This window comes from Falco rusticolus, chromosome 5, assembly GCF_015220075.1.
Source record: "Falco rusticolus isolate bFalRus1 chromosome 5, bFalRus1.pri, whole genome shotgun sequence".
Taxonomy (NCBI): Eukaryota; Metazoa; Chordata; class Aves; order Falconiformes; family Falconidae; genus Falco; species Falco rusticolus.
This window is the reverse complement of record NC_051191.1, coordinates 68,405,944-68,425,006: the sequence shown is the minus strand read 5'-3', so window position 1 is coordinate 68,425,006 and position 19,063 is coordinate 68,405,944. Positions and strand designations below refer to the sequence as shown.

Genomic DNA, 19,063 nt, shown 5'->3' with positions numbered 1-19,063 from the left:
GGAGGAATCCCTAAGCAGCCATGCTCGTAATTCCTAGTTTCTGGGAATCGTCTCTGTGGTGCTCTTGGTCTAAAGCATGCTCATGCATGCTGAATAAGTAGCATCATAACTGTCTTGCTGACCTTTCCTTTGGCTGTCTCCCATCTAAGCGCTGAGCAGACCCTTCCTGCTGCAGACCTGACAAGTTACCCTACAGGTAAGATGTCACGGTGGGAGGACAGGACATGCACTAGCATGACATCTCTCCACTAGTGCCCCAGAGCACATGTGACATAGGAGGCAATGTCATGACAGCATACAGCTTCATACAGCTTGACTTCCCTCTGGCTTAAGCAAATTTCAGGTATGTGATGCATACAATCACAGAATGGTCAGGGTTGGAAGGGACCTCTGGGGATCATCTAGTCCAACCCCCTGCTAAAGTGGGTTCTTGTAAAGCAGGTTCCACAGAATCACATCCAGGTGGGTTTTGAATGTCTCCAAAAAAGAAGACTGGGCAGCCTGTACCAGTGCTCTGTCACCCCCAAAGTAAAGAAGTTTTTCCTCATGTTCAGATGGAACTTCCCGTGTTGAAGTTTGGGCCCGTTGCCCCTTGTCCTGTCGCTGGGCACCACTGAAAAGAGCCTGGCCCCATCCTCTTGACACCCAACCTTAAGATAGTTGTATACACTGATAAGATCCCCTCTCAGCCTTTTCTTTTCTAGGCTACGCAGGCCCAGCTCTCTCAGACTTTCCTCATAAAGGGGATGCTCCAGTCTCCCAGTCATCTCCATAGCTCTCTGCTGGACCCTTTCCAGCAGTTCCCTGTCTCTCTTGAACTGGGGAGCCCAGAACTGGACACAGCACTCCAGGTGCAGCCTCACCAGGGCAGAGCAGAGAGGGAGGATCACCTGTATAATGTTACTACGGATGTACGTACAATGTGTATTTTTCCAAGGCAGCATTCTGCTTCTCACTTACTTGTAGCTTCAGGTACATTGCTGTTTTCAACAGCCACAGGTTCACAACTGGATCAGTTGCTCAGTCAAAATGTTTTGTGTTATGGCCAGTGATCTGCACACACCCGAACTATGGTGTGAAAAGGGAGGAAAGACAAAGATGGGAGAAGGCGATAAATGAGACCAGTTCTTTCAACACATCTTTCTTCACCAAAGACAATACCCAGCTAACAATAATAGATTGACCCCTCTCCTTATAAGCCTCCTGCTCAGCAGGATTTTCTGCTTTCCTTTGGGTAGAAGTACAAAGATGTGGAGCCAACTCTGAAGATCAAAGAGGTGGATGGCTTGGAGCTGGTGAAGAAGTTCTCAGAGCAGATGGAAAGCATGCTCCGTAGGAAGGTCGAAGCCGTTGAGGTATGACCACAGGGGCTATGGGAAGGAAGTCCTCTTCTGTCAGCCCTGGCGCAGTAAGTGCAGGCCTCCTGCCTGTACCAGGAGTGTGTGGGTGCAGAGGTTGCATGAGGACTTCCTTGCCCAACCAAATGCCTGCTGGTGCAGCTGGCTGCTCACTCTGAGCTTTAAGTAGACACTGGTGGGAGGATGTGGGCGTTCAGACAAGGGAACGCTGGCTTCTCCCTCAGCCCAAAGTAGGAAATAAGATAAAAACAAAGCCTAGGAATAAATATCAGGGAAGGAACACTCCTTTAGCAGAAAAGAGCTGTTTAAAGAGAAAAAAATTTCTCACAAGTGAAAATAAACTTCGTCCTGCGCTCTGGCCATTGAAGACTAGTAGCTTGTCTCAGCTGCGTGTGTGGCTCAAGGGAAATTTCTGTAGCCCCTGAACATGAGCCACAAGGAAGGCGCTTGGATTTCCAGCTGTGTACATGGGGAAATGTGGAGGAGGTGACAAGAAGTCTTTAGCTGTTGCTGTGTTGGAGATCAGAGCAGGTAATCGTTATGGCCCCTCTTACTTCTTGCATCTAAGGTTCTATCGTATTCCCTTATATTTACCCACTATGAAAAGCATATTTCTGTAGTCACAGAGCCTTGACTGTTTAACAGGTCTAATGTGGAAAAGTCATCCAGAAACACATCATTTGAATCTCAAAGTGAAATGTGGGCATATTCAGACCCAGAGCTTTGGCCCATAACATTAAATTCATAGCCAGACTCTTCCAGTGTTTGGATTGCCTTATCCTTTGTGAAGGAGCAAAAAGTAGTTTTGCTGAGACTGTCACTGATTGTGCAACTCTGAAAACATGTGCATGTTTGGCTGGATTCCTTCCCAGTCTGTACCAGTTGAGAATTAGTGCCCTGAAGCACCACAGTGGAGAATACTAGTTGATTATATTACCTTCCATAAATGGTAAGAGCTTATAAATGGCTGCAGCATCACCAAGCCATTTACAAAATAAAGTCATGGTCTTTGTCTTGGTAACAATACCAGACTGAGACTCCCACAAGACCTTTTCCTTTGATGAGATTCTGACAACAGGCTGGGTCTGAAATGCCTTTCCCATGGCTTTTTGGAAGGGCCCATGGAAAATGAAATTAAATCTCTGGCTGTTGTTTCTCTAAATGGACATGTTTCTCTTTGTATATGTCCTGTGATATCTAAGATTGTTTGGGGGTTTAGTAGGGACTCTGGAGTAAGTAGGTGTGAATATACTTGGCAATAAATAGCTGTGAATATACCTTCCAAGCTGTAAAGCTACAGCGCAGAATGACAGGTCAGCAGAAAAGGAGAGTAAGAGGGAAGTTTATAGCCCCGTGATTCTGCGTTATGGTGAAGGAGGCAGTCGTGTGTCTTTTCACTAAATGTGTGAATGGCTGATACAGCAGAAAGAGCTTCTGGGGGGCTTTCCACAGCACCCTCTCATCTTTCTTTCTGTGTGCTTGCATTAGAGGTTGGTGGAAGCAGCAGAAGATGCAGATCTGAACCATGAGTACAACTCCTCACTGGAGGTAAGTTTATCCCAGTCAGTAACAAAATATATCACGCATCCTCAGAGAGACTAGCCAAAAGGCAGGCTTAGCTGCACTTAGCCACCTCAGGTTCCTGGACAGGTTAGGAGTTTCCTTGTCTTCAGGATGCTCAGCTTGTCTAGAAACTAGTAGAAGAAAGAGACTCCCTTGGCAGATCCCAAACCTAGTAACACCAAGGAGATCAGTCCCTATGGCTCTGGGAGGCGAAGGATTTGGGTAGACATTGGGCTGCATGATGTTATTGGCATTACATTTACTGCACCAACACTGTCATTATGTGATGTGTTAGCACAAATTAGCTGGTGCTTTGTGGGTTACTTGACTGGAAAATGAGCTGACAGTTGAGTGTGTGAGCAATGAGGAGGATGTTGTTACCCATACCCACAGCAAACCGTTAATCCCAATGAGCTGAGTTTCTCACCGTCTTTCTCAACAGCTCCCAGCTTTTCTCTGCCCTTGCAGACACACACTCGCCAGGACTTCCCATTAGGTGAAAGTTTGGTGCTGCCACGCAATTTGGATAATTGGCTCTCTGTTAATAACTGTTTGTTGTAGCCAAGCTATGGAATTATTGCTGGTAAAGGGAACTGGAGTGAAAACTCTGATGAAGGAAGTCTGCTGTCCACAGTACAAGCGCAGAGGTCTTAGCAGAAGTGCAGGCTACCCCTGCAAGTACATCTTTCCACTCTAGGAAAGAGTGGAAATGAAAATGCTTTTTAAAATCAAGCTAGATACCAATTTCACCTCTCCTACCTCTTTATTTAAGAATCACATTACAGGCGTGCTGTCTGGGTCAGCTGCAGTCAGAGTAAGCGTCATGGGTGAGTTGGGGTACATGACTGTATTCACACCCACAATTCACACCCCCTTGAGTGTGGTTAGTGCTTGAACATAAATCTTTAAATAACGTCTGCCCTCGGATAAAGTCAACCAACACATCTGAAGATTATCTGTTACCCAAGGGTGGAGAGTGTCCTGAAGATACTAAAGTGACTGTAGATGCTAAATGCCTGATGGCCTTTGTAGGGAAAAAACTGTGTTGTCTTTGAGCACCTTCTGCTCTATCCTTTGCTCTTGACGAGTGCCGGCTGCTTGGAGTGACAGAGTGAGGGGATAATCCTGGCTGGATGTGCATCAGGAGTTAACTCTAGTAAACAACAGCTGTAGAGACAGGGCAAGTAAGGTCAGCATCTGCATGTCCTGTAGCAAACCTGGGAGCCGGACCCAGTGAGACACTCCACCTCCCTGGCTCGTTGCTTAAATAGCTCTGAGGGACCACAGGAGTCTGCTATTGTGTCCCTTTGCTCTCAGGTAGCTCTTCTGCTCTTGGTTATGATCACACTTTCAGTCACGTGGCCACCTGACAATAAGAAACTGGGCAGAAACCACCATTTGGGCAGCTTAGCACTTTTCAGTTGGTAATGGCTCTTGTTTGCTGCTCGTCTTGATCCTATTTGAAACCTGAATTCTCCAGATGTCCCTTTTTTATTAGAGTGGCTTTTTTCAGGCAGTACTAGTAATTGTCTTATTCTCTCTTATTGCCTTTCTCTTTTCCATTGTCATCTTCAACAGTTTGATTACTATAACTCTGTCCTGATTAATGAGAAGGATGAAAATGACAATTACGTGGATCTTGGAGATGAATTCATTTTGGAGCCAAATGAGCATTTCAATAACCTGCTGGTGAACACAACATACAGTGATATCCAGCTTCCCACCAACGTCTACAACAAAGGTAATGGCCTCTATTGGCCTCTACTTCCTCACTACTAGTAGATTGCTGTGGAAATTACCAGTAATAATACTGAAAGAAAGGATGGGAACAACAACAAAAAAAAAACCAACCTAACAAAAGAAAACAGGGCTGGAAAGGTATTGTCCCAAGGCACAGTCATGTCTGTGCTGCAGCCTGTCACTGTGAAAGGGCTTAGGTATAATCTGCTCTTGGAAGTCTTCTAATGATGGACAGTCCTCCATTTCAGGCAGGCAGTATATTGCCTAGGGCTCATCTGCCCAACCAAAGATGCTGTGAAACAAACTGTGATGTGAATTTATTGGCAATTGTTACTCTGCACAAAGGGCCAGATCTATCAAAGTCTTTAGGTGTCAAGGATCTCCTTGATTTCAGTTGAAATCACTAACACCTTACAGGGACACTCTTTATTCCCAGTGAGCATATCAGTAGGGGACTGGGGGTAATTCACAGCTGCTACTGGGACATGACTCTTCTGGGCTATTTTTTATTCTCAGCAAGCCTTTGGCACCTTGACAGCTGCAGGAGCCCAGGGAGGCATCAAGGCTTACATGGCCTCATCTGTGCCCAGACTGTGTCCTCTCCCCCTGCACATTCACACCACTCCAGGTACACACCAGAAACCAGTCCATCTCCAGGCTGGTCAGCACACTGCCACATCTGCAGGCTGAGGCACCAGTTGCAATTGTCCTAAGTTTACCATTCTTTTTGGCCAATGTTCAAAGCTGCCTGAACTGGCTCCTTCCCTGCCTCCCCATCAGCTCTTCCCCTTGCATAAGTTTTGGCAAGAAAACAAAAGCACCATTACTTCGCTCATGGATGGATCTCATTTACAATCTTCAGGACCAGGTGGGGCAGGCACTGGTGACCGTGTTCACAACTGCTATGTTATTTAGAGGGACAATAGAGGGAGTTCTATTTCTCTCATGATTTTAAATTAATTCCATCTGGTCTCACAGCGGAGAAACTGAAATCTTGCTCACAATAGAACCACCAGCAGAGCTGGCTGTGGGTAGCTACAGCAGCATACCGAAAGAGGTGGCCAAATGGTCGCTGTCAGAGGCAGCGGAGAGGCACTCCCCAAGCTAGCTGATTTCTTGCCTGTACAGCTTGACACAAACCATCCAGCTGCTATGGCTATAGCTGGAGGATGAGCAGGAGATGGAAGAGGAAGAGGAGGACTGCTTCCATGCCCAGGGCTATTCCTGGGAGCCGTGCCCAGCAGTACTCACTCTCTCTCTTGCAAACAGCAACAAGCCTGGCTCTCCACAACTCTTCTGGCTCCCTTCCTGCATGAGTTACTTCGGCCTCATCACTGGGGAGTCCAGTTCAATTTTTCCCCTATTTTGAACAAAACTGCCCTTAGTAAAGTGACTAACAGGAAGTGGTAGGTCAAAGCCCCATCCCTTTCAACGTTAATACAGTTAATCCCACAATGACCCGTTTCTTATAATTCCCTGTTTCTATTGCTGCTGTTCTGTTTGGTCTCCTGAGGCAATGAGTCAACAAGACACTAAATATACACTACCTCTTACAAGTTCTTGCAAATCGGCAACTTCCTAGTGCTTCTGATGAGATCAGGGGCAAGGGAGGACAGCCTGGGCTTTGTGAAAGAAAGCACAGACAAAGAAGAAAAGAAAGAATTGCTAAGGAAAAGAGGGGAGGGAGAGAGAAAGAGACAGTATGTAAATCCTAGATCTCCTCTGTGTTAGGTAATTACATCTAGCATAAATTTAAGCACTCTTTGTAGAAAGGCTGTTCCACTTAGTGGTGCATCAGGCAGTTAGCTGCCTTAAACAGCCACATGGCCCCTCTTAGGTAGCAGCTGAGTCCTGTTTGTGTGGTGTGCCAGTGTGCTCAGCACACCAGCTTGCTGGTTTTCCGGGTCTCTTGGAGCCTCTTCCAGCCAGACATAATGCCCAAGGGCAGACAAGGTCAGAAGGAGAAATGAGGATAATAGCATATGACCAAGCTGAGATCATCACCTGTAGTGGCCGGTGGTGACCTGCCCTCCAGGATTTATGTGAATGATGCATCCAATTCTCTGCCCAATGTCAAAGCTTTGGACAAGGCTGCATTCCTCCTGGGGTTGCCTTTGTTCCCATTCCTCTCCTCCATCGGGGGTGGCGGGTATCCTCCCCTCTTTTGCACACTTTTTTCCTCATTTTCTCTTCTTTTCCCCACAGACCCTGACATTCTGAATGGCGTTTACATGTCAGAAGCCTTGAATCCTATTTTTGTGGACAACTTCGAAAGGGATCCCACGCTGACCTGGCAGTACTTCGGCAGCTCCACTGGATTCTTCAGGCTCTACCCAGGTAAAAGAGCAGAGATCAGCTTCAGTCTCTCAGCACAACGCAGTAGCCTTGCAGGACAGGGTCCGTGCCATTGAAGAGCCCAGTCTGGGAAGGCTGGGGGCAGCATGGCCCCATGAAGGGCAGGATGCAGTGAGCAAAATACTCAATGCACGGACTGTTGCTGGTTAGGCTGAAGAAATAGTGTCCACTGCAGGCATAAATCCCTTTTTCCCATGTGGACCAGCCCCCCAGGCGTGTTGCCCTTGCAAGCCCAGAGGAGTCTGTGTGCAGGGGTGTGCCTCTGGCAGGCTGCCCTCCAAAAAGCTCACAAAACACCATAGTAGGACCTGCAAATCTCACAGGCAGGGTGCGGAGGCTGCAGAAGAGCTCCCTGCCTCATGCTACCCTGCGGTTTTCAGTGGTTGCCACAGCATCTCTTCATCTCTGAGGCCACACATGGCAGATGCAGCTGGTCAGTCTGAATTGTTATCCACTCGCCAACCGCAGGCGGCACATAAGGTCATGGCACAAGAGGGAGGCTCCATGCTCGGAGGAGCCCATGAGATCTTCTGCAGTTGTAGCTTGGCCTGGTGGCCCCTTTGTCAGATGGCTGCATGCCCTTGTTTGTGACCTGTCACGTGTTGTGGAAGGGGAAAGCAGAGATGACTGTGAACAGAGCCTTTAGTAAGGAATCTGGGACACATCCCTGTCACTGCTGCTGCTTTTTTATGCTCTCAGCCACCCTTGGGGAGAAAAAGATGTTGAGAACTACATCAAAGTGGCAAAAAGTTCAAAGTAAGTGCAACTGCTCCCCAAATTTGAACAGACTATGCCTAGGGTACATTTTTTAATAGAAATAGAAATGTAATAGACAGTTCACGGAGAACTGTCAAAGACCACGCAGATCTGCTTGTATTTCTGCAGAATGGCTGCTGCTATTGCTGGCCAGACTTGTATGCCCTGGCAGGGTAGCTGTGTCTCAGCAGTGAACAGCAGAAGTGCTGGTGCCTGGGGAGCGGGGAGCAGATGCCTGCCTGTCTGTGTGAGCTGATTGCTTCTTTTGCTGCTCCCTTCAGGAATAAAGTGGTTACCAGATGAGAATGGAGTCATCTCCTTTGACTGCAGGAATCGTGGCTGGTAAGAGTTTTGGAGAAACTTGGCCAAAGCAGTCTTCCTCTCTTCCCCTTTTCCAAGGTGACACCTTGGTGAATTGCTGATCAGCAGTTACTGTCCCATGCTGCTCCTGCAAGAGATGAAGGGTACATAAACGAAGGCAATAGCAGGTTAGGAAGCCCTACCACCTGCCAGCCCCAGCTTTCCATATGGCATTTAACATGTGCCACACGGAAATTGCCACCAGTGTAACCTTCCTAAGTCCCATCCTCCTTATAATTCTGCAACTGGAGGGATGGAGCTGTTCAGCCTCCAGAAATGCAAGGCATTTAGTTAGACTATTCAGCACAGCTAAATGAGGCTTTAGCAATTGTCACTCTCAGCTGAATCTGGACATATGTCTGCAGCAGGCCCAGCACTTGCCAATGTGGGGAGTGAAATGCTGGGGCCAGCAGGAGAGCCAGGTTGGTAGGAAGGGACCCATCGAATGCCCAGCCCGACCCTGCTGGATAGCTGTGCTTGTGGTGCATGTCATGCTGCAGCGAGCGTTATGTGACAGCAGCACAGCCAGTGTTCCTCCTCCCCATATGCTCACGCTGCTTCCTTGTATTCTTTCTTTTATAAAGGTACATCCAAGCAGCCACCTCTCCCAAGGACATTGTCATCATTGTGGACGTCAGTGGGAGCATGAAGGGCCTGCGGATGACCATTGCCAAACACACCATCACCACCATTTTAGATACTCTGGGAGAAAACGATTTTGTCAACATCATTGCAGTAAGTATGTCCCATTTCCAGCACTGAGTTGTCTTCCTTGTGCCTCATACCAACTCTTCAGTCCCCTTGGCAAACTACAGGCATTACAGTGGTGGTACCTACAACATTTAGCACCTGCGTTGGATGCGAGATTAAAACCAATTGCCCTGGGAAGTCAGCTTTGTGTGGTGAGTAGGGTGGCTGCTAAGTCATCTCACCCCCACTATGAAGAATGTCAACTACATCTTTTTGCTCACTTAGGAGTGTGACTGCAACAGATAACAAAGTGCTGTAGGGACACCTGAGCTAATAAATGCACCTAGCATAGCATAGCATAATACCGTGTTTGCGTCCGGTAGCCGTATAACACTCAGGATGATGTTTCAAGGCCAGAAAATCACCACCATATGCCTTTTTGTGCACCAACACCCTGCAAGGCTGCAATTTGGTTCAGAGTCAACCTGCACAGGTCTGCATGGAGTTTGGCCAGGTTGCCTCAGTGTTACTCTCCCATTTTAAGCCCTGGCCAGGATGCGGATGGGCTGGTTACCCACAGAGAACCAGCACCACTGACCACAGAAAGCAAAACTTTTCCATGATCCATTCCAAGACTGGGGACTTTGGTGCCAGGTGAAAGGCAAGTGGCTGCTCACCTCCTAATTTTCAAACCTACTTCAAGCACTATACCTTTCCCCAGGCTCCTTTTTCTATACGAGTTTGCTGGGGCACTGTCACTGAGATATGAAGTCTGCTTTTTGTTAATAGCTTCTTATTGAGTAAGATAGAAACTCCAGTGGTGACAGCTCTGTCTCTATAAAGCTGGATAGATGTAATAGTGAACAGTGTAGCAGAAGAGGGAAGGGATGTCATTTAAGGAGTTTGAAATATCATCTGTTCTTCAAAAACAATCCCAGAAAGAACATATAATGCATATTCCTTTACTGTACTTACACCAGGAACCTACCGGCTCAGACACATTATAGCCTGACCTAAACTCCTGTTGATCAGTTAAGTAGCAGTGGCCTCTTAGTCATGCTCTTATGAATTATGCTCTTCCAAGCCTTGCAGGAAAAGGTTTACATGGGATTGTTTTACCTCACATATGTATCAGGCTAGAAGCACACACCTGACTCATTGTCACAGTTCGGTGGATGTGTGGTAACTTGATGTGTTATCATTCAGCCATCCTCCAGAGGCATCAGACACTGGGCTACAAAACCACTTTTCAAGGTTCAGCTGGTGACTGGGAACTCCCAGAGTCTCAGGAAGTCAAAAATGTGTGCAAATAGTACTAGAAGCAAAGCAGGGGCACAAGCTAATACAGTGTGAAATTCTCTACAGTGTGAGTGAAAAAAAGGAGCTTTGTATGTTTAGATATGCCCAGATAGAACTCAGCCAGACACCATAATTAATGTGTTATTTAAACAAATTTGAGATTTATCAAAATTAGAATTTGCCCTGATCACTACAACAATTCTTAAAGGGAAATATGTATAAAATGGCTTAATGCTCCATACTGTTTTCTGAACATCCACCTAGCACAGGAACCCATTTTGTGAATTTTCTCCCATTACAACCCCTTTCTTTTCATTTTCTCTTTGCAGTATAATGATTATGTTCATTTTATTGAACCCTGTTTTAAGGGCATCCTGGTCCAAGCAGACAGAGATAACAGAGAGGTGAGTACCAGGCTCCTATCAATGTTATTCAGGTAGCTCTCTTAATGCAAGAACTACATCGGGTTAATATGCTGTGACAGGAAACTCCAGGGACAAGAAACAACAATCTCCCAGAAGCATGTGGCTTTGCGTTTCAGAAACAGGCACCAGTTCAGTGGTTTGCGCTGGCTCCATGGTTAACCTTTGCTTACACGAAGCCACTGTAACATGGGGTCAGCTGGCTAGCTGAACAGCAGCAACCAGCTTCCCCGTGTCAACACAGACTTGGCACCACAGCTGCCAGAGCAGGAGCGGACCTGGCCCAGACTGCTGTGGAAAGGCAGTGTGCAGGGGGCAAAGTTTCTCCATCTCTGCAACCCCACATCCTCAGCCCTCAGAAAAGAGAAAAATCAGCCCTTTCCTGATGAATACATCCTCAGCCCGGCCTGATCCTTTGCCAGGGTGGGCCACCAGCAGGCTTGCTCTGGGGAAGGATTTTGCTGTTCTGATCCAGGAGGGCTCAGCAGCCCCAAGGTGGTCAGCCTGCATCCAGCTGCTCCACTGCCCTCCCCTGACTTGTATTTTTAACCTTCCTACTGTTTGGCGGTTTTTTTCCTGCCTTCTTCTCTCTATATTAATACCACAGAGGTAGCACATCCCGCCATGTCTTCAACAACTAGATTTCTCACCAGATTTCTTTCCCAGCTTAGCTCTGGGTCATGGAGTATGACTCTAGGGGGTGATGTCTCCTGCAGTGTTTCCCAAAGGATCCCCAAGCCTTTTGGACACTATTTTACACTATCTTAAGTAGTAGGCAAGCATTCAGAATTTTTTTTCCCAATTCTGTGGCTCTTGCATGCACAGGAATATTTTTTTTTTGCTGAAGGCGTGGATAAGGGAAAGTCCGGTCTCTAAGAGTTTTGTCCCTTGCATGATGTTTCATGGACTGCCAATGGTTCCCAGCCCACAGGCTGAGAAATGCAGTCTGCCATGACAGGGCAGAGGCGCAACATGATGGCACTGCCAGTGCAGTGGCCGTTTGACTTTCCCACCTCCACCCATCATGGTGCTGCACTGCCCTGCCAGCAGTGGTGAAGGATCAGGAACCCAATGGCACAGACTTCTCCAGGTTACCCTTTCTTCCCCCGGTCAAAGGGAGCACCCTGCCTGCAACTCACTGCTGCCTTTTGCTCTCTCTTCTTGCCAGCACTTCAAGCAGCTGGTGGATGAACTGCAGGCAAAAGGAGTGGGGACAGTGAACAAGGCTTTGACAGAGTCCTTCAAAATCCTGAGGGAGGTAAGAGAGCTGGTGCTGATGCTTGCATCCAGCACAAGTGCCCCTGCCCACCCCTGCTTTCCCCTCTACATCTAATGACTTAGCACATCCCTGGTGGTGCTGCAGGGGGGAGGTGGTATGAGCTCATCTCACAGGCCCCAGATTTGCAATGAGCAGTGTGCAGGGGTGACCTGGCTTTGGGGAGGTGTCGTCAGTTTGTGCACGATGCCCTGGCACTGCCAATCCCTGCCCAGCAGGGACCAGGAGCCCACAAAGCTGTGGCCTCATGAGCGTTTCCTTAATGAGCCCCACAGCCGGGCACCACCCAGGCACCTTGGTTATAGGTGGTGGCAGTAAAATATAATGGATCAGCTGAGGGCAACAATTCTGGTCATAAGTAATGTTATTAGTGAGCCTTGGAAGTGGATGCTGATGAAGACATGAAAAATTATTCTCAGGCTTCAGATTTATTTTAATGTTACTTTGCTGAGTATCCGTGCTTGGGGAAGAAATCACAGGTTCAGGAGAATTAATCAGTCAGCCTGATCATGTCCTGTGGTAAGAAGCATAAGTAATTCATTGCCTTATGCGAACAGTTGGGACTTCAATAAACAGGTAAGCATCAACTTAACTCTGTTTCTTAAGAAATGTTAACAAAAAAAGGACCAAGAACCAGCTGAACACTCCCACCCCCTCATGGCATTGTTTATAGTGGGTTGGCCTAAAGATGCCAGTGCCTTTGGCGATGATAAAAACATGTACACAGTATGATGCTAGTGGCCATAATGATGGCTTTGATGTTAAAGGTAGTATGCTAGAGGTATTGACACTCTGGGAAGGATTCTCCACTCTTACTTATTTTGCAAACTGAAAGTTTAAGTTTGCTGGCTATGGTATAATACTGTTCCTAATTAAAGCTAGTGCAAGCATGATCAGAGTTGAACCCAGGGATGGTGGTAACTGAGCTGACTCATCAGTTGTAATAGAAGCGTAACAGTTTTAATGGCAACCTGACGAGCGTGTGGTATAGCCTTGGCATTGCAGTAATACATTGGCAACACTCCTAGTAGTAGTGGTTCAACATCTTTGGAGGAAGATAGTTACTGAGACAACCAGGGAAGCAGTAATGATATAAACCTAGAACAATTACATGGGCTAGATGCCTGCTAGATTTGTCTGCATATATCCTTGCACTTTATTGTAAGATAAACTTTATCTTTAAAACCAAAGATCCAGAACCTATATAGGCCTGCGTTGTATGAATCAGAATATTTGAACAATTTTTCCACTGGGGAAAAATGATTTCTTAATATCTGATGTAGCACTAGGTATGTACCAAGACAAGAGATTAAAGAAGCCCAATGCAGTACAACTGCAGACTCTCAATCGGCACAGGTTTGAAGGTCTCAGTGGAGAATAATGGAGCATAACCCTAAAGCAAGCCTGCTTGCCCCAGCTGAGATAACAGCTGATCATGCCAGGCACTGACACCAAAACTGGTCTGGTTCCACTAATGAGCAGACCTCACTTCTCCTTTCTGGCAGGCATGGTTCACTAGACTAGGCAATCCGCAAGCCTCCAGGAGGCAGGACCTTCATAAAACCCTGCATACTCTGAGCCAGGCATGCCCACTGGAAATAGAAGGTATATGGTGGAACAGCTGAGACAGAAAAAACTGTCCTTCACTGACATAGCTGGATGAAAAAATACCTCCAGAGAGAGAATGATGTCCATGCAGACCAGTGGACTAGCGTAACTCCACTGCAGTAATACAGAAGAAACTGTTTGGCAGATAGAGAAAATATTTTTCCTCTCTATTTGGCATCAAAAATGAAGTCAACAGTTAAGCAGTCATCACTTATCTTGATCCTTGCTGATTCTCCCTTGGCTAATGAGCTCAAAACAGCTCTGACATTGCTCTTAGACAGTACAGCACCTAGTGGTGGTAAAACCTGATGTTAGTCACTCCCAAGGTAAGGTGCTGCTTCCCTCATGCCTCTCACTATCACCTCAGGTCTGGGTAGAGGGCAACTGACTCAGGCATTTGAGCATCTTTCCTTTGAGCATCTGCAGGTGAGGAAAGGTGGCTGTTGTCTCAGTGACTGCTGGTGTCACAATTCTTTGCATCTTGGAAAATGTTGTCCATGGAACAGGAGTTCAGAAACAGTAACTTTGTTGTCAAAGAAAGATGTGAAGCAGGGCTTTGTATCTCTTCCACCCAGCTTTCCTTTCCCAGTAATGCTGGTCGCAGCTTTCTCGCAGCATGCCATTCACTGCAGCGTGGACCATGATTGCCTCTTTAGCAAAATGGGACCTCAGTCCAAGGTCACTGAAGCCATCAGCAGGGAGCCCTGTTTGCAGCCAGCTGTGAGATGGCTGTGCATATGGCAGGAGGCCTGCAGGACCTCCTGCAACTCACTTTCCAGCATCATCCCAGGATTTCTGTCTGCCTGGTGACATTCAGAAGACACAGAGGTTGTATCTCAGTGCACATGCAGCAGTGCCAGAGGGTGCACATACATAGGCATGCAAGTGTAGAAACACTCCTGTTGTCCTGCAGCAGCCTTCCCCACACTGTAGCTTCCCTGGCAAGGGCTCATCTGAAGAGTGCCTTGATATCACCAGCTGGATGATCACAGGCTCTGCAAGTGCCATAGCTTAAGGCAAAAGGGTGCCACCTGCCAAGTGCTTGTATGCTTTAAAGACTCTCTGACATCTTTTCTTAGAGATTCTTACATTTATATGAATAACAGGGGAGGAAAAGGGTTTGCATTAGCGTACCCTGAAACAGAATCTTGCTGCTGCAGTCATGCAGGTGGCAGAAGGGGGAACTTAGGTGGAATTGCCCACCCCCTTCCCATTAGACAAAATTCACATTCACAGCTTGTAATCATGGCTGTTCCTCACAGACTGTCCTGTTATTGTTCACAGGAGCATACGCAAGAAAATGAAAATTGCTACATCACACTGATGAAAAGGCTTTGCTGATTACAATAGACAGCCAGTAATAATATCTGTAATGAAAGCGATTGCAAAATTTCCCTGGTAATTTTCCTCAGTCCAATTGCTCATAGAATTAATAGCCCAGCAGAGACCTACTCAATGAGGTATGAGTAGCAGAGAGGGGCTGAAGAAGAGCATGGTCTCTCACGTCTTTGTTTTCCTGCATTATGTTCTGGGATAGACAGGACATATTTTAATCCATGATGCAATTTGCAGAACAGCTTCAGGAGAACAGTTAGCCAGAGCCTCCCCTACCCCTCTCTGCCATGCTCAATAAACTACTTAAACTTTCTATTTCAATTTAGCTACACACCAAGTGGTTTCAATAAAATATGTGCCCCAGGGAAACCATGGTCTTCCGCATACATTTATAAAGTGCTTCAAAATTCTCAGGCGTCAAGTGCTATCTTTTGAGCTCTTTTCTTGTTTATCAGTTTTAGTCTATCTCACTGCTGTCTTCTTTGTTTCAACAAGCTCGGTATGTTTTGTCCTCTCACCCTTTTCCTGTAGGATTTATACCCCTTTGTTCTGGCTGCTGCTCTGCTCGCGGCTGTTTCCAAGCTGCCTGCCTTCCCTGAAACACCATCCTCCTCCCATCAGTGTGGAAGTGCTGCAGCTGAGAGCTATCAAATGCCAAGCAGAGCAGAATAATTACCTTCCTTGTTTTACACACCATAGTCCTCTTAACACAACATAAGCCAACAGCTACGTTTCTTCAGACACTGTCACATTGTTAATTCCTATTCAGCTGACCTGCCTCTGTGGTATTCCTCTCCAGTCAGTATTCAGCCTCCTGTTCAGTATTTGAGCCTCTGACTATCTGTTCCTACATACTTCAATTGTAAAGATTTTTCCTGTATATTTTTATAGACATGCCAAATACACGTGTGTTCATATATACCTATGCAAACACCCCCCCCTAATCTTAAGAGAGTCATACATATATTCATGTATTTGTTATACATGAATCTTTAAAGATGAGATAGTACAAAATCTGTGACTCTTATGGGTCCTCCTTTCTCAGCATCTGCTCAAAGCAGGTATTTTGAAAGCTGATGTTTCTGTGTTCTCTGTGGAGGAAAAGAAATTCCATGCTCTGCTCTCTGAGGCCACCTTGGAACAATGTCTCCTCTTAACACCAAGCTGGTTTAATGGTGCCTCGACTTGCTGCTGCTCAGAAATCATACAAATGTTGAGGTTAATTATGGATAGGCCACTCCAAAATAGTTATAGGTGAAAAAGAAATGGTGAAACATGTAACAAACTGGATTTCAGTGAGATGTAAAATTCTGTGTAAATTGAGCAAACGGGTGTGATAAAAATAATGCTGATGTGAGCAATCAAAGGAGTTTGTGGTCTCTTATGCCCCACCTGTGTAGGGAAGCATTTAATTTGCACATTCGTAAGAGGACTGTGTTACTAATTTTTCTAGCAATGTGCTAGAAGTTTAAGGACAACTTATTCATCTATTTTCCTCCCTTCTTGTAACATGTTTTCTGTTGATTCCCTCTTCATCCTTTGGGATCTCAATACAGTCCCAGTCAGGTCTCAGCCCATGAGGCAAGTAGTTCAGCAACACCTTCTGCAATTCTTTCCCTTCCTGCTGAGCACAGATTATTCAAATGCTTTCAATTAACTTTGTCTTTAACACTACCACTTTGTGACCCTGCCTGTAATTCATGAATTCTTTTCTTTGTTTCTTATCACTTCAGAGTGTACCCAGCCATTACAATATTGTCCTTTTAATGATGAGGTATGGAGACTATAAAAGCATCTCTGTCTGACCGTTTTCCTCTGTTTTTTATCATCTGGCAACATACTCTTTTTAGTTCCTTTCTTGCTTCTTCTCTGAACCTTTATAAATATTTTCTTGATTTCACTCACATTTTTATGGATCTGGATTCTGCAGCATATTGTTCAGGATATGCAAGGCCCAGGATTTTCTGTTTACCAGTTTATGCCTTCTGCTTAATGCCATCTCTCATTTCTTTTTCACTGGCTTTCTGTTTCCTTCTCTACCACTAATTTTCTACCCCTGACACACTTTCAACTAAGTATGAATTTTCAGTAATTCTGGAGGCAGGTCTGCATAAGAATGGGGCAGGAAGAGACAGAGAGGAGCCGCTCAGTCATCTGGCCAGATGTGTTATAAATGGCAAGCGTGTCTGCGCATCACAGGGCTACGCTGATGGTTCCTATTGCTTCAAGTAGTATGTCTGCCAGGCTATAACTGCAAAGTAAATGGCAGTGAGCAAACAAGGAAGTACAAGAGACTGTGACCCTGAATTAATTAGATCATGCCTGTTACTCCTGGCAACGTGACCAAAGTTATACAAAATATGTAGCTCTGTGCCTCATTCACTGACTGCAGCTCTAGCTTGCATCTCTACAGACATCTGTTCTGTGGACATCTTGTTCCTCATCTCCCTTTCTTTCATGCTCCCAAGACTTCAGAATAGGGAATTATGCTCAGAGCTTGCTGTGAATGCTGTCAGATCATTTGCTACAGCTGCAGCCAGCCACAAAAGGACCTAAAAATCAGGGATTACTTCTTGTTCATTTGTTTTCTAAATCTGTCTTTTTAATCTCTATTTCTATGACATTGATGATCGCATTTTCCCTGTTGAAAATATCATCTACTTTTGTAATTAGGAGATTGCTGGTTCTGGCACAGCATCTAATTTCTCCGTATCTCAGTATTATGAGGTCTGAAGTAAGCTACATGAAGAGATGTCTTAACAGTTTGATGAAATGGTGGGTGATCTTAATTAAGTGTTAATTTAATAATAGTCAAAACACGTAGATTGCAACAGGCTGGAATAAATTGCTTTTGTAACTAGCAGGTTCACATATCTGTGATCCGAACCTCACTCTGACAGACCCCCCCACCCTATCATAATCCTTTGTCTCCCTCATGGACACTCACACTAGCCATTCTCTCTGTTAATCTGCATGCAGTTGATCTCTGTCCTAGGAGTAGCTTACTTGAGACTCCTTGGTTTTTTTCCAACCTGATGGTTTGTAGCAGAATCCCATGTTGCTGTCAACTGCTTTTCCCTTTTTGTCTGCACCTAAGAGCATCCCGTGCTTGTTCCTGTTGTGCACCCTCAGCCTTTGCCCTGAATCTCCTTGCTGAACAGGGGGCACATGTGCTCTGACCCCTCCTGGAGCTCCAGTTACCCTGTAGCTGGCACTGGTGTTCTTTTTTTGTTCCATGGTACAAGGTGTAGGAGCTTTTTGGACCACTGGAAATGTCAGACCTTGGGGACTCTGTAAAGAAAGACATGGGAGATCCCCACTGCTGGGGTGCCATGACCACAGCAGGGGAAGTACAGTCTGTCTCCCCCTGAATGTGCTGCTCTGTTGCTATGAATGAGGATGAGCACACCCAACCACCTCATCCTGATTCAAGAATTCACACGGATGTTTTGCCTGAGAACAGCTAGTTAGAAATGATGCTGTTACACCACCCTTCTCTCATGATCATCTGTGCTGATTCTGGTCAGTGATACAAGTAATGGGATTATCATGAAACTGGGAGAGATGGGTTCTTTCATACGTGTGGTCATTCAGAAGCTGTTGAGTCCATGGTTACTGCAATACAGTAGCAGGTACTTCAGTGGTACTAAAAGTAACATTGAAGGAGGCAGGACTGATAATGTGAATGGTGGCGGAAGGAGACATTATGGTGATACTAGCACTGAACCTGGTAATTTCGTTGCAAGGGACACTTACAGAGGTAATTGTAGGAGTGGTGAAATGACTGGGAAAGTCTGGACTTGGAGTTGACTTCCAGGTATAGATGGTCATGATGTTAATTTGCAGTGGAACCACAGTACCAGCCGTGTTGGTAAAGACATTTGCCTTCTGCCCTAACATAGCATTACCAAATCAGAAGGGACTTGTGAATTGAAGCCTAAAACATCTAAAAAGTCCCAGTTCACACCCCGTGCTCTTGTTCTCCCATCCAGTGCTTGCTTTTATTTTATGCAGTCTTGCCACTTGGATACCTTTTCCCACATTTATAAGATATAACTAGCCTCTCCAGTTTAAAATTGCTTCTGTGTTTGATATAACCTTAGTCACCCTTCAGTTAGTCTCCCATATGCTTTCCATCTCATGCCATCGGCTCTCATTAAACTCTTGTGCAGAGTTGACATATCTTCCTCTTCCCACATTTTTTCACTCTGCATCAGTTTCTGTATCCTCCTTTGTTGATTAGACTTTTCCTTGCTCAGGGCACAGAAGCAGTAAGATGCTGTGCAGGGAGAAGGTGCATG

At 45.9% G+C, this 19,063-nt stretch overlaps 1 protein-coding gene across 5 annotated transcripts in view; it reads left to right on the top strand.

Moving 5' to 3' along the window:
* CACNA2D4 (calcium voltage-gated channel auxiliary subunit alpha2delta 4) overlaps positions 1 to 19,063 on the top strand; it is a 139,895-nt gene that overhangs the window by 12,360 nt on the left and 108,472 nt on the right. For all 5 annotated transcript variants that reach the window (XM_037390301.1, XM_037390300.1, XM_037390298.1 and 2 more), the window contains exons 3-10: positions 1,239 to 1,355; positions 2,847 to 2,906; positions 4,500 to 4,662; positions 6,867 to 6,998; positions 8,054 to 8,114; positions 8,717 to 8,867; positions 10,451 to 10,525; positions 11,712 to 11,801. In XM_037390301.1, the coding sequence (XP_037246198.1) occupies positions 1,239 to 1,355; positions 2,847 to 2,906; positions 4,500 to 4,662; positions 6,867 to 6,998; positions 8,054 to 8,114; positions 8,717 to 8,867; positions 10,451 to 10,525; positions 11,712 to 11,801 (849 nt within the window). The remainder of the gene's footprint in view (positions 1 to 1,238; positions 1,356 to 2,846; positions 2,907 to 4,499; positions 4,663 to 6,866; positions 6,999 to 8,053; positions 8,115 to 8,716; positions 8,868 to 10,450; positions 10,526 to 11,711; positions 11,802 to 19,063) is intronic.